The 10,314-nt window shown below is 42.9% G+C and overlaps 3 protein-coding genes across 3 annotated transcripts; 2 read left to right on the top strand and 1 right to left on the bottom strand.

Moving 5' to 3' along the window:
- Window positions 1-3,145: 3,145 nt before the first annotated feature.
- Window positions 3,146-3,687, top strand: LOC121992806 (putative calcium-binding protein CML19). The gene has a single exon (XM_042547387.1). It carries the CDS (start codon window positions 3,216-3,218, stop codon window positions 3,639-3,641), a length of 426 nt encoding a protein of 141 aa, XP_042403321.1. The 5' UTR covers window positions 3,146-3,215; the 3' UTR covers window positions 3,642-3,687.
- A 991-nt stretch (window positions 3,688-4,678) lies between these two features.
- Window positions 4,679-7,137, bottom strand: LOC121992803 (protein trichome birefringence-like 28). The gene is made up of 5 exons (XM_042547384.1): window positions 6,558-7,137; window positions 6,291-6,462; window positions 6,015-6,214; window positions 5,772-5,927; window positions 4,679-5,155 (listed from the first exon to the last, which is right to left on the bottom strand). Exons 1-5 carry the CDS (start codon window positions 7,025-7,027, stop codon window positions 4,792-4,794), a joined length of 1,362 nt encoding a protein of 453 aa, XP_042403318.1. The 5' UTR covers window positions 7,028-7,137; the 3' UTR covers window positions 4,679-4,791.
- Window positions 7,138-7,802: 665 nt separating this feature from the next.
- Window positions 7,803-10,134, top strand: LOC121992802 (gibberellin 2-beta-dioxygenase 1-like). The gene is made up of 2 exons (XM_042547383.1): window positions 7,803-8,720; window positions 9,607-10,134. The coding sequence occupies exons 1-2, from the start codon at window positions 7,845-7,847 to the stop codon at window positions 9,907-9,909; spliced, it is 1,179 nt and encodes a 392-aa protein (XP_042403317.1). The 5' UTR covers window positions 7,803-7,844; the 3' UTR covers window positions 9,910-10,134.
- Window positions 10,135-10,314: the final 180 nt, after the last annotated feature.

Raw genomic sequence — 10,314 nt, 5'->3', positions numbered from 1 at the left:
CAAACATCCAGTCATCTTGACCTGCTTCGGGCCTCCCTACAAACATTCGATCACCCTGGCTTGCTTCGGGCCTCCCCGTAAACATCCATGTCCGATTACCCTAACCTGCTTTGGGCCTCCTCGCGAGCATTCGATTATCCTAATCTACTTCAAACCTCCTCGCAAGCATCCAATCACATTGACTTTCCCCGGACCTCCCTGCAAGCATCAGTATCCGGTCACTCTTGACTTGCTCTGGGTCTTCTTGCGAGCATTCGATCACTCTGACCTGCTCGTGGTCTCCCCATAAGCATTTGATCATCCTAACATGCTCTGATCCTCCCCGCGAGCATCTAGTCACTCTGACTTGCTCCAAGCCTCCCTGCAAGTATCCATATCCAGTCACTCTTGATCTGCTCTGGGTCTTCCCACGAGCATCCGGTCATCCTGACCTACTCCGAGCCTCCATATAACTTCGTTCAAGCCCACCCCATATGACATCTAGTCTGAATCATGACTCTAATATCATGTTGTGTCCAAAGGATATTCACATATCTTCACAATGATATGATATTATTCATTTTGGGTCTAAGCCCTCATGACTTCACTTTTGGACTCTATCCAAAAAATCTCATGCCAATGGAGATATCTTACATCCTTTTAAATTCATGATCCTTCCATATCTTTCTAATGTGGGGTTTTTATTGTATCCCAACAATCCTTCCCTCAAACAAAATATCATAATTACTCGAATGGTCCGAGTCTTCTCGTGAGTATCCGGTTACCCTAACCTGCTCCGGGCTTCCTCACAAGCATTCGACCACTCTGACCTGCTCCGGGCTTTCCTTGTAAGCATCTGGTCATCCTGACCTTCTTTGGGCCTCCCCACAAGCATCTAGTTATTCTTGACCTGCTCCGAACCTCCCCACGAGCATCCAATTTACCTTGACTTGTTGTGGAACTTCCTATGATAATCCAATCACCCTGACCTACTTCAAGCCTCCCTGCGAGTATCCGGATACCCTAACCTGCTCTGAGCTTTCCCCGTGAGCATCCACATCTGGTCATCTTGACCTGCTCTGGGCTTTCCCAGCAAGCATTCGATAATCCTGACCCTACTTTAGGTTTCCCCGCGTGTATCCGCATCCGGTCACTTTTGACCTGCTCCAGATCTCCTCATGAGTATCTGATCACCTTGACCTGCTTGGGCCTTCCCACGACTTCGTTCAAGGCTAGGGTTGTAAACGAGTTGAGTCGAGCTAAACTTTGGGGTATTCAAGCTTGTTTAATAAGATAACTAAGCCGAGCCTAAAATGAACCAAACTTTTGAAATGATTGTTCAAGGTTGACTTGGTTTATTTTTATGAGCTTGAGCCTGTTTGAAGCTTGACTTAAGTTTGGTTCGTTTAGGTGTTATCAAGCTCTCAATTCAAGTTTGGCTTGAGCTTGACTTGAGCTCGGTCCATCTTGGTTCGTTTAGATGTTATTGAGCTCTCAATTCAAACTTATTTGATTATTTGAAATTTTTAGTTATTTGATTGGTTATTGAGCTTGATAATTTAAATTTATTTATTTTATTTTATTATTTATTTAGCATATCGAAAAGAGTTTTATTAATGAATATGGTTCGTGAACATTATTTACAAACGTTGTTCACAAATGTTAACGAGCTGAACACATATATTTTCAAATTTATTTGTTTAATTTAACGAGTTGTTCAAGCTTGTTTGTTTAATTAATCTTGTGTATATTGAACGAATATAAACAAGCTCTTATCAAGCCGAACACTAAGTTTGCTCATGAATACTTAGTTCATTTACAGCCCTATTTAAGGTCACCACACATGACATCTAATTTTTACTATGACTTTGATATTATTTATTATGATTGAAGGATATTCATATATCTCCATAATAACATGATATTACCCATTTTGAGTCTAAGTTCTATAACTTTATTATGGAGCTTTATAAATAAAAAAAATCTCATACTAACAAAACTATCTTATACCTTTTAAATTTATAATTTTCTTCTACAATTTTTCAATATGAACTTTAATAATATCCCAGGAGCCTCTCATTTGGTCGGCTCAACGTCACGGCGCGAATGTCCGACGCGGCTGCATGAAGAAGCTGATCAGAACTGCCTTCCTCCTTTTCCATGAATTAGGATTATTTAATTAATTAATCAATATTACTTTGGGTATAAATCTATATTATGTACTATAATTAATTGAGATTATATGCACGCAGACCATTATATATATATCAAAGCTTCTAAAAGCTAGACTTATCCCAGGACGCAGCGCAGATGATAGACACATAATATTTTTAATATAATGATCAAAAATTAATTCTTAGAAACTGATGACATAAAATTTATCTAATCATATATTTATGACCTATATATATATATATATATATATATAAAATCCACATTAAAGTACCATTACGAATTCGGATCTAGCTTTTCCTGTTTTAGAGGAATGATACTTGCCTCTACTCTTCTCCGCTACTCACGTCTATGACCTAGCTAGAGACCCACGTGGATGAGACCAAGTAAGCAACAGGTAAATGAATGATGAGGTCGTCAAAAATGGAGAATGGAGGTTGGTCAAAAATGGAGAATGGAAATAGAAGGTCCGAGGAAGAGGAGAAATTCCAAGAAGAAGTCGTGGCAGCAAGGGAATGATGAGGACGTTGGTTGTTCTGGGTCTCAGCTCTAATTTTGTGAAGAAGAGAGAGGCGAGGAAGAAGAGATGCGGAGAAGGAGAGCTTGTAAGTCGCGAGGGAAGAATTTTTGTATCCACTCAGACCAATTCATTTACCTACTGCTGACTTGGTCTCATCCATGTGGGTCTCTCAGCTGGGTCGCGGAAGTGAGTCGCGGAGAAGAGTAGAGGCAAGTATGATTCCTCTTTTCTAAAAGCTAGACCCAGTAATTCCCTGGAAACTCCATTACACTAGCATATATTTTCACGAAGACCGGGACCTTTTCTTCCAAGTCAATCCTCACCAAGTCAAAAATCCCCCTTCTGTTTTTTTTCAAAGAAGAAACATCAGAATCTGCGCGTCTTCCTAACGCACCAGACGCGCTCTTCCAATTTTCTGCCGCTGCGTTCCAAATGTTTGACAAAATCCAGCTTGACTTCCTTCGCTTCGCTTCTCCTATAAATGTACGCAAATGACAGGCATGGAGAGTAATCTCTAGCTGGTGCACGTCCATTAATTAATTAGATGGCTTCCATATCCCTCGACGCGGCCATTCGCTCCCTCGACAGAGACGGCGATGGCAAGATCTCCGCCGCCGAGCTCGCCCTCTGCATGGTAAGCCTCATGGGCGTGGAGCTGCCGCAGGAAGAGGCGGCGGCCCTCGTGGCCCTCGCGGACGGCGACGGCGATGGGCTCCTGGAAGTGGAGGAGCTGGCGAGCGTGCTGCAGGCGGGGGGCGAGGAGGAGGCGGAGCGGGATTTGCTGGCGGCGTTCGAGACGTACGAGAGCGACGGTGAAGGGTGCATCACGCCGGTGAGCCTGAGGAGGACGCTGAGCATGCTGGGGACGTCGAAGGAGGTGCACGAGTGCAAGGAGATGATTTGTAGGTTTGATCTCGATGGCAACGGAGTGTTGAGCTTTGAGGAGTTTAAAATTATGATGATGGTGTAGGTTTGTGGTGGCTATCAATTATTGATAGATTTATTAATTACTGATAGATTTATTCGTTTATTGATAAATTTAAAAGTACAGCTTATGCATACTTAAAATATTAAGATTCGGTGGAGACAATTATCGATTAAATTATTGATTTATGGACGATCAGCTCTAACTGAGTAGCATTTAGTCATGATCACGAGATTCTTGAGGCAAGACACTTTCTTAGTTCCAACTTTAGAAAGTTATTAATTTATTTTAATAAATTTTGAATAATATTATGATAAAAAGTGATTATATTCAGATTAATTGAAGGAAGGTAAATCATAAAATCAACTTATAGTTGACCGTCAAATTGACTAAAGGATGAAAAAAAAAAATTTCAAAGGCATGTGATCGTTGGAAATTAATTCCTTGTCTCATTATAGTAAGTCGATCACCTCTAGTTAACTGGGCATCTCGTGAGAACATAAGCAGTCGATATAAAAATACAAGACTAATACATCACCCGCTACAAACGCTTCCTAATTTATATTGATGATCGATGAAAAACTTTCATAAAATCGAATTGGTTAGGATTAGTTAACATAAGTTGGATACTCGAATTATATGAAGAAAGATAAATTACAATGTTAGCCTATAACTAATCACAAAATTAACGAAGGGGTGGAAGATATTTTTTTTCTAAAGATATGCGTAAGTTAAAAATTAATCCCTTTTCTCATTGTAATAAGTCTATCATCCTCTAATTTACTGGACATCCATGAGGATATAAACGGTCAACATAAACAACATAAAAATACTAAACTAATGGATCATCTACTACTCATGATTTCTAATTTATCTTGATAATTAATAAAAAAAAACTTTCACAAGACTCAATCGTTCCCTCCAAAAATTAGTTGACATAAGTTTGGTACTCGAGGCAAACTTTAAAAAAAAACAACCTTTATGATAAATTGGAAATATAGTTCACATTTTACGTTTTTTTTTTCTTTCTTCGTTAGTATTATTCAGCTACTATAATTTTACAACTCTTCGAATCCAGCGTGTTAAATAAGTACCCAATTTCACTAAATTTTCCGCTTAATTAGTAATTTACCTATAAAAAAAATACTGATTTTTAAATAAAAATTAAATTTTCTAAGGTTATGTGGGGGTGGTGTTAGTAGCGGCTGCGGCGGCCGGAGAGGAGGTGGACGAAGAGGAGTTGGTTCCAGGTATCCGGCAAGCCAGGGAGGCACCAGTGGATGCAGTCGGCAAACTCAGCTGGCTTCGCCTGCTGCTCCGGCGTCAGCGGCGCCCCTTGCCGCACCGTGAACACAGACGTGTGCGCGTCCTTGCGCCGCTCCGACATGGCCGTGATGTCGACGAAGGTGACCGGCACTCGGAGCGCCGGCGAGCCCAGCGCCTTCTTCGCCAAAGCAAAGATGTTCATGTCGGTATCCACGGAGACGCCGGTCATGTCGGTGATCGGAAGCCTCTCCCCGGCGCACTTGATCCCCGCCCGGTTGCCCCAGTCCGAACTCCTGCACCAAATAAAAATGGCAACTTGACATCAAAGTTCAAAGCTACAGAGCAGCGTGGTTTGGAAGCATTCGATCACGTCAGAAAACTACAACAGAATTTGGCTTCTTTAAACCCTAAAGGAAGCTTATTTGTCGCTGTCGATCAATAATTGAAGATTGTGGGCTTCTTCTAATAAAAGGGGTTAAAGTTTCTGTTTTTTTTAGGAATTGGAACAGACCTTCATAATCAATGGAGAGGAAACCAAGAAAAAAGCAATGGCAAGATGCCCTACAATATTAAACTAAAAAGAGGAAATAAAATATAAAAAAAATAGAGGAGCAGCGGTGGAAAGTCGGTGGAAGCAGGTCTGCAAGACTGTTGCAATCATGTCTACTGGATTTTAGTTCATACAAGTGTTGAAACGTGGAAGGCATGAAATCATGCTCATGGTAATTCCCGTGATTGTAGATGAGGCAATTTTATAAGAAAGCAGGAAGCAAATTGATCCCAAAAGCAGCATGAAACTGAAAACCAAGATGCAAGTAAGCGACAAGCCAAAAAGCCAAAATTTACGAAGCTTGGTGAAAATTGTGTGAGAAGAAATCAAAGCACAAGAGCTGGAGGGGATTTGCTTACTTGCTGTGGGTAGGAGACATGCTCATGAAGAAGACGGACGTCTTCGTGGGGTCAACGTTGAGATCCAGCCAATTTGTCAGCGTCCTCAGAACTCTGTCATACGCTTGATATCTCACAATCATTTCGTGCTCCATCCAATTTTGTGCCCCCGGACGCCTGCTTCGTCAAACCAAATCGATCAGGAAAAGGTTGAATTCAGCATTCATGGCGTCGGCGGGGAATTGGGGTATTAGTAGGACTCACAAGACTCGCGTCTCGAAGGTGTTCATCCACCAGATGTAGGTGTTGAAGACCAGGACATCGGCCCCCTTCCAGTGGACGGCGTGCTTCTCGATGGCGTCGGGGTTGATGATCCGCTCTGCGATGTTGTGGATGTTGGGATCGTCGGAGTTCGACTCCACCAGGAACGGCGCCCAGTAGAACTCGATGGAGGCGCCGTGTTCCTAAATTTGCTCCGGCGTTCACCGACACGAGCTGATTGATGCGCCAATCGATTCAAATCCGGGGAGAAGATGGTACCTTGATTGTGAAGATGATTCGGGAGCCGTCGACCCGGCGATCCCTCGCCTCCGGGGGCACCACGGTCTGCATCAGGCAGACAAAGGACTCCCACTGATTCCTATTCATGGAGTCGCCGATGAACACCATCCTCTTTCCCTTTAGCCACTCCAGCATCATCCTCGCGTCGAATCTAGCAAAACCAAATCGAACATTTCGAAGGATTTCGAAAAAAAATAATAAATGAGGCGATAAAATTCGACGCGGGCTAGGGTTTCGAGTGCCGACTTGGGCAAGGAGCACCCGGCGGGCTGCCACCGCCACTTCTGGTACATCGACTCCGGGCGGCCGTTCCGCGAGCAGGACATCTGCTGCGACAGGTACTGGCACTGCTCCTCCCGGTACATCGGGAAATCCACGTCGTCGAAAACCCACTCGCCGCGCGCGAGGTCGCACTTCTCCAACCCGGTCACGTTCGTGGCGGGGATTTCCGGCGTCTCCGGCGGAAATCGGGAGATGGACCCTCCGGGGAAGGCCGCAGGGGCATCTTCTTGCGGTTGGTAAGTCGACAGCGAACTCTCTGCCATGGCCCTGAGTTCCTCGCGATAAATAATCAGGGCGAGAAGGAAGATGGCGAGGACGAGGGCGTAGATGGAAAAGTTGCTTCCTTTCCTGGCGTACGAACCGACCTGCTTTCCCACCGCCAGCGTGACATCCGACGGCGGCCCCAACGGCGATTTCCGGCGAGGGAGGTGCATGGCGAGAGAGGAGGAAGTGGATCGGGAGGCGAAAGAGTAAAGAAACTCCTTTCGCACTTCCTCTGCTTTGTGCTGGTAAAATAAAGGCTACGTGAGCTTTCAATTTGGCTTCAAAATTGTCGACGTGTGGGCTTTTTATTGGTCAGTTTCTCTTGTGCATGACGTTCTGTTGACTTTTGACTCATTTCAAAGCTTAGTTTTCAAAACCACTGAAAAAATAAGCAAATAAAAATAAAATAAAATAATAATAATAATAATAGATTCTTAAAGAAAATTATATATATATTTTTATAATCTGTATTATCAGAGAAATACAGACGATAAATAATGAATTGTTGTTATTATTTCAGTGGTATTATTATCTAATAAATAAAAGTTACATTAATAGTAGTGCATAATTTATCATTTAAGGCTCATTATTAATTAATTACTTTAGCGTTCTAAATTCTAATTGATATATTTGTTGGAATTTAATGTGGCCTTTCTCTTCTTAAAAACATCAAACTATCATCTTATAATTATTTTAATAAAATACAAAAATTAGTGCTTAATGATTGACTGCCGATTCGGTTCTATCCTTAACAAACGCATTAATTTCCGTTGAAACGGGGAATTGTCAGGAGACAGATTGCATATCTCAGTGCACAACACTCTACTTTGTCTTAAAAACAGGACAAACTCGTTAATTATTTAGTTATTAATATATAAAATATTTATTTTCTTAAGTTGTCCCGCGAGTAAGCTTACCAAGCTCCACTGTTTTTTAATAAATCACATCACTCCCCGAAGGTCCAAAAGTCTGACCTTTTCCCTCCAAATGGCTTCCTCCTCCACCGCCACTGCTTCCGCCTCCTCCTCCGCCGACGACACCGACCGCCACCACGGACTCGTCCCGTCGCCTCCTCCACCGACTCCGTCCAATCACTCTCTCTCCAACTCTTTCCCCTCGGACGCCGACGCCTCTTTCTCCCGCCTTCTCCACCAGCTTCTCGTGCCGCCGGCCCTCTCCCAGCCCTCGCTCCCTCGTAGGAGGAGCCTGATCGAACCGTATCCTCCGGTCGTACCCTTCGATCATGCTCCAGAAAGTGGCCTCCTCCTCTCCGCCGCATCTGATTTCGGGTTTTTCCATCTCTCTGGCCATGGCGTCGATGGTGACCTCGCCGCCTCCGCCCTAGACGAATCAGAGTCCCTCTTCTGTTCCCGCTCGATCTCCGTCAACAATATGGCATCTGTCGGCTTTCACAACGAGGATTTCGATGACGGCGATGGGGATAGCATCGACCGCGGCGGGCGAGATCGTGTTTTGGTGTTGGATGCGAGTGGAAACGGGGAGGGAGAAGTGTTATCTTCTCTTCCGGCTTTGCGAGAGTTTGGCGAATGCTTGCAGAAGTTGGGATTTGCAGTCGTAGAGATGCTGTCCTCCATGGAAGAGGGGTTTTGCGGAAACCCTTTTCAGAAGGAGATCTACAAGCCCAGGTGTTTGTTGTGGGTCACTTCGCATGGAAAGGATACAAATACTGCTAGATTTGGTCCTCAGATGGCGAAGAGCAAGTGCTATCCGTATGTTGTGGGACTTCAGTATGAAATGAGATGGTGGAGGAAACCGTACCGTGCCATTGGTGATTCAGGGGAGCTGATCACCATCACTCCCGTTCCTGATTCCATCCTTGTCACGCTTGGTGACATTGCACAGGTGAGTTCTTACTTCTTCATCACAAGCAATCACTCTGAAATAGAAAATGTATTTGATTGCATTTAGATAGGCACTCCAATAGATCGTCATAGCAAGAAATTCTTTGTCCAACTATATTACTTGAAAAACTATTCATGATTAGAGTGAGTGATATATTTTTTTTGTAGTGAATTCACTATTCATTTGGTAGCTCAGTTGCAGTTCCATTGTCTTGTTTGAGTTTGTCTCCACGTATGAGATGCCCAACAGTCTTAAAGCATGCAGTTTAAATTTATTGTTTGAGAGTAATAAATTTAGAGGCCATTGTACCATACAACAATCAAAAGATTAGGGTTTGAATCTTAAATGTGACAAATATCTTGGAGGTCGACTTTTAAATGTGCATAAGTTGTGCTTCAATTTACTCAATAGATGAACCAAGAGAGAAGACCGTCTACCTCCAAGATTAGTCAGGCCTGAATTACAAAAAAAAAAAAACAATAAGATGAACTTTTCTTGTGGAAGATGAGGCAGTTTAGTCTTGTTAGAAATGGTCAGGTCAGAAGGCAACTATTAGTTAGTCCATTCCAATAATTCTAGTACTATATATAAGTTGCATAGTCTAGATTGCCTTTATTGTCATCTTCAATGATTTTGATCAAGAAACTAAGATGTCTATTTAGTTCAAACTCAAATAATTGGCAAACTCAAAAGATTCAGTTAAACCTATAAAAATGCAAATATTCATGGATCAATTTTCCTAATATCTATGTAACAACTTGGTGCTTTGGTTTGAAATCGTTGAGAAAGATCTTGGGTTTGAAATCCCTTTCACTCAAATGTGAGGGCTTTTGGGTTTTGATAGCTATCTTTTTAAATAAAAAGGAAACAATTTAATCCATGGCAGGTCTGGAGCAATGGCAAATTCAAGAAGGTGAGGAGTAGGCCTCAACCAACTTCTGTGCCGTATGATGGCGGTGACGATTCCAGTTGCATATCTTTGACATTGCTCCTGACTTTGCAACTCGACTGCATCATCTCTCCACTCATGCCATCCCAAGAGGAGTGTAGTTTTGATGACGATGGCGGGGATAATGTCGGCGACAATCGTAGAAGAAAGTTCCATGGCTTCTGCTTGGAAGAGTATGCTTGGAGAGTGTACAATGAACGGCTCCCTGTTAAAGACCCACTGTTGAGGTACCGGACTTGATTCAATACCATCCCAATCTTTCTTCGTCGTCTGCAAAATGTTTGTCGTGGCATTTATGTAGTTGTCAGGTTGTTTGGAATGTTTCAAATGTTAAAAATTCACTTGTTGCTTGGCTTGTCGCAATTTTCAAACATTTGAGTAAATTATTTTGTGGGTTTCTATGAAATACTGTGAGGGGAAAAAGTTGGGGAATGCCAGTTTTAGTATTCAAGATGACTTTGTTCTTGTTGCTGTTGTTCTATCTGATGTGGAACTTGGTAGGGAACTTGTTTTATGTGATGCTCTTCTTCGTGCATCTTCGGTTCAACGACTAATAACCATCATGGCAGTCTGTTACTTGTTCCCTCGCCCTAAATTAATCCTCTTCCTCTGCTGCTTCTGGCCGCCCCGACCGCGGTTGCATCC

The sequence above is a fragment of the Zingiber officinale genome, chromosome 6B (assembly GCF_018446385.1).
Source record: "Zingiber officinale cultivar Zhangliang chromosome 6B, Zo_v1.1, whole genome shotgun sequence".
NCBI classification, from domain to species: Eukaryota; Viridiplantae; Streptophyta; class Magnoliopsida; order Zingiberales; family Zingiberaceae; genus Zingiber; species Zingiber officinale.
This window is presented reverse-complemented; position numbering and strand designations above follow the sequence as displayed.

Excerpts from the sequence above, each read along its gene's own strand:
- LOC121992806 (XM_042547387.1), top strand. The coding sequence starts at position 3,216 with ATGGCTTCCATATCCCTCGACGCGGCCATTCGCTCCCTCGACAGAGAC.
- LOC121992803 (XM_042547384.1), bottom strand. The coding sequence starts at position 7,027 with ATGCACCTCCCTCGCCGGAAATCGCCGTTGGGGCCGCCGTCGGATGTC. Across the intron at positions 6,463-6,557 it reads GCCGGGTGCTCCTTGCCCAA|ATTCGACGCGAGGATGATGC; the intron begins GTCGGCACTCGA and ends TGGTTTTGCTAG. Across the intron at positions 6,215-6,290 it reads GAATCATCTTCACAATCAAG|GAACACGGCGCCTCCATCGA; the intron begins GTACCATCTTCT and ends GAGCAAATTTAG.
- LOC121992802 (XM_042547383.1), top strand. The coding sequence starts at position 7,845 with ATGGCTTCCTCCTCCACCGCCACTGCTTCCGCCTCCTCCTCCGCCGAC. Across the intron at positions 8,721-9,606 it reads CGCTTGGTGACATTGCACAG|GTCTGGAGCAATGGCAAATT; the intron begins GTGAGTTCTTAC and ends AATCCATGGCAG.